We start from the raw sequence: 11,627 nt of genomic DNA on the forward strand, positions 1-11,627 counted from the left end.
GTCAGTTTGACATCCTGGATATATCCTTCAAACACAGACTGTAGACCCCTCTGTCTGCTTCTCTCTGGAATCACTGTTTCATATGTCCAAAAATATGATAACATTTCTTCAGCGAGTGCAGTTAGTTAGTCCAACAGCTTGTCAGCCCATCACAAAGGGGCGGGGCTTAGTGAAAGTACAATTAGCATCAATATTAAGTAAAAGGCCTATTTTAGTCAGTCAGACAAAGAAATAGAAACTTTTTATTAACCTCTGGTAGTCACTTGAAGTACTCATTATCTTGGCCGACTAAAGAGGCATGTTTTGTCTCCTAAATTCTTTGGCACAATTGCCACATTTGACACATTTTCCCTCTTCAACCACATGGCTCACAGAATACAGCTGATTTCAGCTCTGACGGTCATCCAGTCATAGCCACAACATTGTTAAAAATGCACAATATAAAGTTTCTAAAAACTCTTGTGGCACTCTTGGCTTGTCCTCAAGTCACCCCAGTTCTTATTAATTCAAATGTTGTATCACAATGTTTAGGTAGAGCTGTTGTTGGCAGCACTGCATAGGTAGCTGACAGCCTCCAGAAACATTGTATAGAGTTTATATGGCGCAGTATCGTCTTTTTAAAATAACCCAGCTTGCATACTCTGGTCTTACAGGCTTATCTGAGTATAACTTTGACATATCCAAACATAAACATGTAAGCAGGACACCATTCCTACAGCTTCAGTCATGGAAGCTTCTCTAAAGGCCAGCAGCTGGATCTGACTCGACCAGAACTTGTGTTATGTTTAAAGCCAAACGCAAACACCAAAGTGTCCAAAACTCACATCAGCCAGTGAGTTGATGAGCCAACGGTCAGGCCAGGTCACTTCTCTTGATCTTGACACTGATCTGACTGGTCCATTCCAGCACTCAGTCAATTATCCTGCTGTGTGAACAGATTAAAGCCTCGAGATTTTGGCTCATCGATAACTCCAGACTGGTTGGAGCCCAACGAACGGTTTTCAGATGTGTCGTATTTGTTGGTCCAGTCTGGTCAAATAGGTCCAAAACTCACCAAGTTTGAAATCTGACAGTGATTCTGTCAAAAGCCGAGATGAGTTCAGCTCAGGAGGGAAATAAAATGGGAGGAGTCAGAGAAAAAACCTAAATACAACTATTAAAAACTGAACTTTTGAAAACTATTTGATTTTTGTAAAGACTGGTTTAATGTTTAGTTTGGACTAGCTCTTGGGAAATGACGTGCCATTGTTAATCTCAGACGTGTTGTTATAAGATCTGATAAGGACACCAAATAAGACAGATTATTCACTTGATGAGATAGAAGCATTTTTTGGCATTTGGTATGGATGGGAAACATAATTAAATGACTTAAAAGTCATTAAAAGCACTTGCATGTTTAAATCTGTCAGCATTATACTGTAGTGGACATCAGTCAAGTCAGTCAGTAGGTGACCTGGCTCGTGCAGAATATTCCCATGTACAGTGAATTTCAGTCTGGGTTAAAGTCAGTGCCAACTCCCCCCATCCCAAAACTCGTCTGAGGTGAAGACAGTGGGCCTCAGTGCTCTGCGCAGAACGGTGGACAAGTGCTGCTTTGTGTGTGTGTGTGTGTGTGTGTGTGTGTGTGTGTGTGTGTGTGTGTGTGTGTGTGTGTGTTAGGAATAGGTTGTGTGTTAGGTGCAGAGCAGAACGAAAGAGTGCATTTAACTGGAGAAACTCCTTAATCAGAGTTTCGCCTTTTTCTATTCTCGCACCCAAACACCCAGCCGGCTGTGGCAAGCTTCAGAAACATAACTTGGTAACTGAATCTGAACCAGCTACAGGAAAGGACCCAAAACACAATGTTTTATGGGTATAAAGAATAGACATTGACATTTTTATACAGTATAGTCTGTATTTTGCTCAGCTATTCAACAAGAGCTCACAGTGACATTAATCTGCCCTCTCACTATCATGATGGAATAAAATTGTCCACTCGTGTGTAGTTTGATAACATTTTCCTCTTCAGCCACACCAGAGGCAACAGCTGTCAGACTGTTGTTTTCCTCTGAAAGGCTCTATCAGTATTTTTACAGATGTGTTGTTCTCTCACCATGTCAGTGTGGGCTCTGGCCCCTCACTGTTCACCAAATCAGAAAAAGGCTTCAGGCCTTCTCTACAAACAGCTGATCACTACTAGTCTTCAAATCGCATGAGATTTTCTTTATAAAGTGCTTATAATAATGACTCTGTTGCCCAAAGAGCATTAGAAACATGGTTAGGAAAAATGTAGTCAGTCATTATGAAGAAGGCTAAGATGACTTAAGAGCAGTCGACAGGGAATTACAGTTAATAAATGTGAGAAGTAAAATGAATGACAAATGTGGTTGAAATTGCTTCTTTTTTTTTTTTTTTTTTAAATAAACCTTATAGCAAATTTGGAGGAGTACCAGGGAATCTGTTCTGAAGACAGAGGGGCATAAAAGCTAAATGCTGCCTGTCTCTCTGTAGTTAAAAAGAACTCCTTAAAAACCCGAGGATGGTGCCTTACGTCCAGCATCACACAGTGTTCTCATCAGTGCACATTGGGTCATCATGGCACTTTCTGGATACACTAGCAAAACCGTAACGTAAAAAGTTGTTTACTAACCTTATTTTTGCCTCAACACCAAGATTAAACCTGCAGGAGGCCTCACGCTTAACTGTAACTTCAGAGATGAGTTTTTGATTATCAATTTACTCCTAGATTTTTGCTCCTTGTACTGCTGGTACGGCTGCAACCGTGACTAACTTTAGACTTCCCTGCAGATTTTATATAACTGTTACCTGACCTCCAATAAATTCTAGAATTTAGCATCATAACGTTTCCTGGAAAATATTTACAAATAAATAGAGCTAAAATATATTAACATAGAGATAGGGTGAGGAGCTCAGACATGCGGAGGGAGCTCAGAGTTGAGCTGCTGCTCCTTTGTGTCAAAAAGGGCCAGTTGAGGTGGTGCAGACATCTGATCAGGTTTCCTCCTGGGCGCCTCCCGTTAGAGCGTTAAGGCCCAGACACACCAAACCGTCATCAACAAACTAGCGGCGAACGAAAACTGACTACAGCCACCAGCCAACAAGCAGGTACTGTCTGTGCCTGCGTGAGAGGAAGTAACTCTATATCAGCAGACAGTAGTAGTCTGTATTTATTATTCAAAAAGAAAAACCGTAAGACCGTCTTGATGCTAGTTAGGCATTTAGGGCATTAACAACACAATCAAATGTTAAAAGAACAAAACATATTTACCATGCAGCAGTGAACAACACAAACCATTACTAAATGTTTCTGCTAGATAGCTTAATAGCCAAAGAAATATAATCGTATCTTATAAAACAGGTTAGTTTTTGATCTCACTCCCTCTTGACTTTAGCTGTTTGTTTACTTTCCTCACTTCTGTTTCTCTTCTCGTGTTTTGAGCTGAACCACCAATCAGAGTGATTTCATTCACTGACGAGCTCCGCTGTCTCCTATGCCGATTCAACATGCTGAATCAGCTGAAAAAAACGCTGACCATGGCCAACGCTGGGGGACATGCCACAAAAAGTAGGGCGACGACACTTACCAACCACCCAACATTGACAGACGGCAAACTGTTGACTTAATGTGTCAGGGCCTGTAGAGATTCTCCGAGCATGTCCAACTGGTAGGAGGCCCCAAGGCAGACCCAGAACACACTGGAGGGATTATATATCTCATCTGGCCTGGGAACACCTCGGGATCCCCCAGGACGAGTGGAAAAGCATTGCTGGGGAGTGGGGTGACTGGAGTACCTTTCTCAGCCTGCTGCCCCTGCAATATGACCCCGAATGAGCAGTTGAAAATGGATGGATGGATATATTGACATTTGGATGGCTAAATTATGTCCACTCACAAAAATCTACTCAGATGGGATGGGGGGTATCTTGCAGCCCAAACAGGCTTATAAGGCAGTCTGTTATAGGCGTGAAACCAAATATACAAATAGAAAAACATCAATAGTACATTCTGTATGCCTTCATACTTGTAGCATGTTTTATTCAGTATAGTTTGCCTAACTTTCTGAGCTTTAGAAATAAAACGAGCCGATACTTTGCCACTTAGTCCAACTTCTCATTTTCATCAGCCAACGCAATTCAGGATTTTTGTTTTGCATTGTTACAAAGGTGTACACAGGTTTACATGTAAAGTATGAATGTGCAGTCAGAGCACAGGCTTAGGCGGTCACGGAGCTCGCCGGACAGTGCTATAATGCAAAAACCACACCAATCTGGGTTTAGGATATACTGTAGTTGTAGAGCAAAATAGACACAAGATCTGAAATCCATCCCTGGATCCGTTTTTTTCTTTTCAGGGTTACAAAAAAGCACCAGGTGAAAGACATAGTAGCAGTGAGGGTTAGTGTTAGGAGCTTGAGGACTCATGGCTGTATCTTACTGTTCACTGTTACATTTCAACTTCATCAGAACCCCTGAAACTACACCCACACTGTGTTAACCCTAACTCTGTCTGAGGATGCTGATGAAGCTAAACTCTGATGCCTTTTCTTCTCTCTGCTCTAGACGGTGCCGACCGCACATCAACAATATGAAATGAGGACCTGAGTGAGAGCAGTAGGACAGCGCGGGTTCACGAGGCTCTCTCATGATAAGTCACCTCGAGGTCACCAGCCCTCCTGTCCCCTCTCCCTGTAGCCAATGGTAGAGCTCAACCAAAGGATCGGGGCGGGATCCAAGAAACACAAGAGAGCCGACCACCAAACGGCTAACACAAGCTATCACATTGGCACCGTCCATCAGGTCGGAAAAACACACTTCCTGCTCCGCCAGCATGCTCACAGTCACCTGCATCTGGGTAAGGAGAGAGAAAAGCATTGAACACGGCCTGGACAGTGTGTGAACAGCGCCCCCTCCCTAACCGGGGAGGACAGAAGCAGCACTGCAGCCCAGCAGAAGGGAGACGCTGGCCTGTGGATCAGGGCCCAGTGAGACTGAGGCCCTTTCCCTCTCCGACACCCTCTGGTCCCCGCACATCGACCACCGCTCGTGGCATCTTTCAAATCCATAACAGTACCTCAGACCCAAAAACAAGACGAGACAAGCAGTTAGAGGGAGGCAGAAGGAAGTTTGGGATTTCCTTGAGTGTTTTCAGCGAGGACTGGGCGTCCAGCGAGGACGCTTGTAGAGCTCGGGATGCCTCTTGCTCAGTATTGGGTGGCAAAAAAAAATCATTTATTTGTATTGTATGTATTTATTGTTTACATAATGATGCTACTTTCAAAGGGTACAGAAACATGTATGAATTTCAGGTATGAATTGTGTAATCTGTAAAGCCTTGGCTGTCTACCAGCTTTACGTCCCACGAGTAGCCATCACGCTAGTTTACAACCAACGTGCTTATTCTTTATTTTAGCAGCCAACAATAAAGAGGTGTTGGCTTTACCAAGAGAGAGGAGAGTGACAGAGAGGAGGAGGAGGTAGAGCAGATGTGTGAAGAGGGCTCAGAGGGAGGAAGTGGAGAAAGACACAGAAAGTAGACGAAGAAAGAATCAAACTGAGGTGATACCGGAAAGGGAAGCGGATGTTTAAAGGAGAAAGACATCAGAGGCAGGACCTTTGATCAGCCGAAGATGACAGAGGAAGATGATGTCATGTCTGATCATGTTGCGAGTCTGTTCATGTGAGTGAGTGTAGGAGGAAGTGAGTTACGCACCGGTCAGTTACATATTGTTTATCCACAGCATGTACTGTATGAACTCTTTGAATTCAGAGCCTTTGTAGGCACGATACATTGAAAATGTAGGGTTTTTTATACATGTAAATGGGAGATTTATATCGTCAGTGGGATCTGTCTGCATGTTCAGATACTGGGTTTAGTTATGTTTTTTCTAAAGCAGGGTGATATGCTAAAGCTGCATGTTACAACTAAATATCTTTCTTGGAGGAAAGGAAGATTGTGAAATGTGTGAAAGATGGCAGGAAAAAAAAAAACAGGAGGTCGATCTGGTTTCCACTCGGACCGTGTTGCAACATTGGAGAAATCACACACTGTCAATCCATGAAGGGTAGTTTTCCCAGAGATTGTCTCATTAGCTCTTACCTCCACCTGCTGGCCAAACACAGTCATGGCAGGGCAGACGCTGAAGTCCATGGACACACAGGCAGATCATTGAAAAATCATTTATGAGTATTATTTGGGGAGCTCTCAAAGATCACCCCTGTAACATGGTCTTCTGTCTGCTCTGTCAGTGCAGGCCTACATGGAATTTATTTTCTGAATCTCATGGTTATTCTGTGTCTTAATATTTATCCTCAGTTTATTGTGTCTGGGATACAGACTTTATAAGAAAAGGTGTATATCGAAATAAGCTGGTTAGGAAACTCCCCGCTGTGCTGCTTTCATCTGAGCACGTGTGCCGAGAGTCCTGACCCTGAGCAGTCACCATCGAGGGTTATTGATTATTATTGTTTAGTTTCTTTCATTAGTTTGTTGCAATTCTATAGTGCTTCCTTTTGTATCCTGCACTTAATGAGATAATGTGATACACTAAAATCCAAATGTTCAAGGCTCAAGCGACGGTTTTGTGCTTTGGAGTCGGATTAAACGGAGCAGGTTGAAGAGATGAGACTGACGCTGGCTCTCGACTGCAGAGCTTCAGCGTCGGTGGACGGACTAGAGTCAAGCGGTAGAATCACGACAGGTGGCGATGCGAGACAGCTCCTGACGCCTCTCATTGACCTGAAATGATTTCTGTTTGACTGATGGTGAGATGTTGGAGTTGAGAACACTTTTCTGTTATCGTGTCATACACAGTTTAAGGACCACACCGGTGTTTGTGCATGTTTTAGCCCATTTACTACAATCTCACAGCCAGCTATTTTTATCTTATCTTTTTATGATTGTCCAGGCAAACACAAGCTTCCAGTAATTTTGTCATGGTATTAAAATGAACTGGTATGGTCACAACATCTCCTAGGAATGTTAATCCATCACAGCAACCTTTCTTTAACTTGTTTGATTGGGTTTTTTGGGGCATTTTGCCTTTATTTGATAGTGAAAGTTGTAGAGAGACAGGAAACGCAGGGTACAGAGCTGCAATCGAACCCATGCCACTGCAGTATGGACTAAACCGTAATGGTATGAGCTATTCTACATGAGCTACTGGGGCGCTCTGCAGTGCAGCCTTTTTAAAAGATCTGCACCTACAAATGAATAACTGTATTTTAATTTGGGAAGCTAGCTTCTCAAGCAAGCTTCAGTTTCGTACAACCTCAGTTTCGTACCATAACAGAAACCACTGGCTGCCTACAAGCCTGGACAAACATAGAATCTATATAACACTACAGTACTCTTTAAAAACAGACAGCAGTGATGCATTCAGTGTGTGATCTATATTAAAGGGACTAAAACATGCAGAAATCTGTGATGGTGCCTTATTGTGACGCCTGGAGCCCAAACTGCCTCATGACTGGCTGTATGTGGCTTCAGACTCAATGATGGCGGCTTGAAACTGCAGTGTGGATCAGTGCACACACACCACAGATAAAGTGTGTGTCGTTCGTGACAGCGCTGCACACTCTTCAGATATTTTGTCTCGGTGTTTCAAGCGTTTTCTGCTCTTATACTTTGAGTGTATAAGAGCCAAGCAGACGTCGTGCGTACGTTTGTGAATGAAGATGAAGATTCCACCAAAGCCTGAATGTGACATGAACTGATGTTACACCTTTAAACGTCTTTTTTTTTCTGATGCTCCTCGCTGAGAAGCAGCATCGTGTCAAATCATAGACTGTTTCAGTGTCACTGCCATATGAATCAGTACTTAAAGTAGATACAATTATTTATTCTTTTTTTTTTTTTTCATAATTTTTGCAGAGGTGATACTTTTACTCATTTAGGTGTATTATTATTTAAAGTACCATATGTATTAACATGTTATGGCTGGTGACCATACGTACATCTCAAATATTAACATAGTTATTGTTGACTTTGTTTTTCTTTTAATGTTTTGTTGTTGCTGTTGTTGAACTATAATCGTGTTTGTATCTATCAGTGTCATGTTGAGATTTTTTTTTTTTCCTCTTGTGAAGCTTCGCTGTCGGAGTGCAGCCGAGAGCAGCAGCCGGTCCGTCACAGATACATCGAGTCATGTTCAGTTACAGAATTCATGTCAGAGGAGGTGTTGGCAAACAAAACGGCGGGGTTGTTGTTGTAGTCTGTGGCAGGCCAGGAAGTAGACTGGTCCATACTGATCTGGAGTCTGAACTTGGTGCTGTGGGCGTGTTACCACCTAACTGTATGGTCCTGATGGGAGAGGTGATGACTACAGGTTTGAATGTGTGTTAGTTTAAAGAATGAGACTGGCATTAGTTATAGTTTTCTTACTGTCAACAAATTCCACGAAAAGACCAAATTCAACAGTGTGTTAGTCCGTCTGTCGATACGATAAGTCTTTACAAGTGCAAATGTTTAGTTTGCACCGTGCAGCAAGCAGGAGGAAACAGTGCCTTTGTTGGGGACTATTTTCAGTGGTGGATTAATCCACATTTGAGGCGGTAGTGAGGATATGTGTCAGCAGGACGATGTGTGTTCGTGGTAATGAAGGAACATGTCACTCAGTGCAGAGGTGTGTCTCACTGATGTGTCTTTGGGACAAAGATGGAGGTCTATGGCACAGAAGAAAATGATATATGAGGATTATATACATACACATTATTTGTTAAATACATTTTGGTTTTGGTCTTTCTATGGAATTTGTTTACATTGAGAAAAATCTAGACTATGATTAGACCTGTCTTTCAAACACAAACCTGCAGTCAGTGATGTAATCAAAGGGATTATTGAAACTGTAGTATTTTTGCCGCATTGTTATTTACGTTCATATCACTTTGCCATGTTTGAGTTATAAAGGTCTTGACACAAAGGTTCAGGAGATTTCTTTCAGTATTGCATAAAAACACTAGCTCTAGTCTGTGACTGACGGCGTTTGAATAACCTGAAGTTTATGTGATTTTTCTCAGTGACGTAGCAGAGCAGAGTCACATGTTTGAGTTCAGAACAACACAACAGGCCTCCGGTTTCCTGCAGCATCTCTGGGTCAAAGAGACGTCCGTGTGAACACAGAACATACCTGTGACGGGGCAGTGGAAGGTTACAGCTCTGAGGTCTGGATCGTTACACATCTCTTCAAACCAAATGCTTTATTTTTTTGTGTTGTTTTTTTTTTTTTTTTCTAAATGCATATCAGCTCTGTGGGTGTCCAGGAGTGCTTCTAACGCTGTGCACACTGCAGTATTAACAGTTAGATAACGCCTTGATATTCCAAAAAAACATTTAATGTACTTTAAGTCGAGACATATATGCTGTTTTGTATCTTTTATTTTTGTCATAGATTCTGCAGTTTAGTCAGTTTATGTCGATATGGGATGCCAAGACTATTTTTTTTTGTTTTTGTTTTGTTTTTGTAAATTCCGCAGCATCCATTCTGTAACAAAGTGTTACCGCTTGACTGTGCTCCTTTATTTCATTTAGTTTTATTTTATCAAAGAGCCGATGTCCTGTATTGACTGCAGGCTTACGTATATATTTGACAAAAGAATATTGTATGTTTAATAATAAAAAAACACAAAAAAGACAAAAAATTGAAGAAAATGCAGAAAAAAGAAAAGGAGAAAATTTGGGGTGGGGGGGTTAAAAAAAAAAGTGTAATTTATATTTTAAAAACTGCATGCACAAGGCTGGGAAAGTCATATTTAGAATAACAAATGGCAGTGCCTTTTTTGTACTCGAGACATTCACCCCAAATGTAAATGGTTTTATATAGACTCTAAAGACTGTAACGTTACAGGATGAAACAGCTGTGTCGGGTCACGTTCACACTGCGGCCACAGGCGTCCTAATTCAGATTCCAACCCCAACCCCCCAACCAAACTGTCCCTGCCCTCAAAACTGATCACTGTGTCAGATATATTCACTTGTGTTTGATACAGTTGACGTCCACGGAGGACAAAAAAACTGAAGATCATAGATTTAGTTTGTATTTGTGGAGACTCTTTAAATTTAGCTGCAGCCTGCAACATCATCCCACAGTAAGTCCTTATTTGGGATGATCAGTGACAAATATAGGGCCACATCTAACAGTTATTATCATCATTAATTAATCTGCTGATAATAATTAATCCTTTGCCCTATAAAAGATTAAAAAAAAGTGTGAAATGTCTGTCAGGTGACGTCTTTTATTGAACAACGGTCCAATATAAGACAAGAAAAAGCAGCAGATCCTCACATTGGAGAAGCTGAAAGCGAGCAAGTTCAAGTTTAAGTCATTTTCAAAAGAAACTTAAATGTATTTTAGCTGCTAAACATTTGCAGTCACTAATTAAAGCAGCTTCATATCTGATTTCTGCTGCTGTCAAAGACTAAACGTGAACATTCAAACACAAAGTTTAATCTGAATTGAGCGTTGAGGCGTGCGGTGTGAACGAGGCCTGCGGCGGTGAACTCGGTCTGTTGTTTCTGTACTCTGTTGGTACTTCTTAATGCTGATATGAAGTTATGAATTATTCTGGTCTGTACAAAAAATGTGTGAATGAGTGTGTGAGTGAGTGTGTGAGTGTAAGTGCGTGTGTGTGTGTGAAAACATTCAAGTGTTTTTCAATGTGTCTTGCTGTAATTTTGTGGCGACGTACCAGAATGCTGTGACTTGGCATGCCCCCGTTATACATAAAGAAAAGTTGTAACTCCTCCAGTGTGTCTCTGTGTGTGTCTGTGTGTGTGTGCGATTTGCGTTTTTATTTTAACTTTTTTAGATTAAAATGTTGCACTTAATTCAGTTGTGGGAGATCAACAGATTTCACTTTAATGCCTTTGTTTCACATCATGGGAAAGAAAACTGGCAATTGAAGTCGCACCTTAAAAAATATTTGGAGGCCCTGAATTGTAACTAAACCAACTTTCATGAAAACCTTGCTCAGATCTAATAATCATTAGCCATTACAACAGAATACTTCAGACACAAACACACTTTAAAATTTTTGGTAAACTGCTTATTTAGTCTAGAGAGTTGAACACACTCTTTACATGGTGAAGCAGATTGAGACCCAGAGCCTCACTGCTGCTGTGAGATGATGGTAAATTAAATGCATGAACCTGATGTTACAAAACCGTAAAGCTCGAGCTGCTGAGTCATGCCTCTGTCAGAGGTCCAGCTCATCCGCTCCACCTCTCTGCTGTTCACTCTGGGCTCAGGGCCAGATTAACCCTATAATTGGCCCCGGGGCTAAAACCAGCTGTGGGCCCCACTTTTGGAACCAGTTTTGTCTTCTCCCACTTTTAGTTTATGGTTTTCTACATTTTCCAGAGTGCGTTTCAGAAGGCTGCATGGCTCCAGAGTTAGGAGGTTTGAGCACCAACCTTCAGTCAGCAGGTATGAAGGTAACATCATCCTCTTCTTTTTCGTTAAAGGATAGAGACGCTATTTTCAACATAAACACAAACAGGAAACTTCTTACCTGCTGAAAGACGAACTTCATGAACACTGGCACCATGTTACAGCTCAGTGCTCACCAGAAGAGTAAAAGTAGATTAAAATGCGTTGAAAATCTGAAATAAAAGTACTGAGACAACCCCTCCT

At 41.7% G+C, this 11,627-nt stretch overlaps 1 protein-coding gene across 4 annotated transcripts in view; it reads left to right on the plus strand.

Annotated features, from left to right (window-relative positions):
- The window catches only part of samd4a (sterile alpha motif domain containing 4A), a 66,686-nt gene extending 55,945 nt beyond the window's left edge, over positions 1–10,741 (plus strand). For 3 of the 4 annotated variants that reach the window (XM_050047179.1, XM_050047170.1, XM_050047189.1), the window contains one exon: positions 4,561–10,741. In XM_050047179.1, the coding sequence (XP_049903136.1) occupies positions 4,561–4,589 (29 nt within the window). In that variant the 3' untranslated portion in view covers positions 4,590–10,741. The remainder of the gene's footprint in view (positions 1–4,560) is intronic. The other variant, XR_007570141.1, reaches the window with a different exon arrangement.
- The last annotated feature ends 886 nt before the right edge of the window (positions 10,742–11,627 follow it).

Source organism: Epinephelus moara, chromosome 1 (genome assembly GCF_006386435.1).
Source record: "Epinephelus moara isolate mb chromosome 1, YSFRI_EMoa_1.0, whole genome shotgun sequence".
NCBI lineage: Eukaryota > Metazoa > Chordata > Actinopteri > Perciformes > Serranidae > Epinephelus > Epinephelus moara.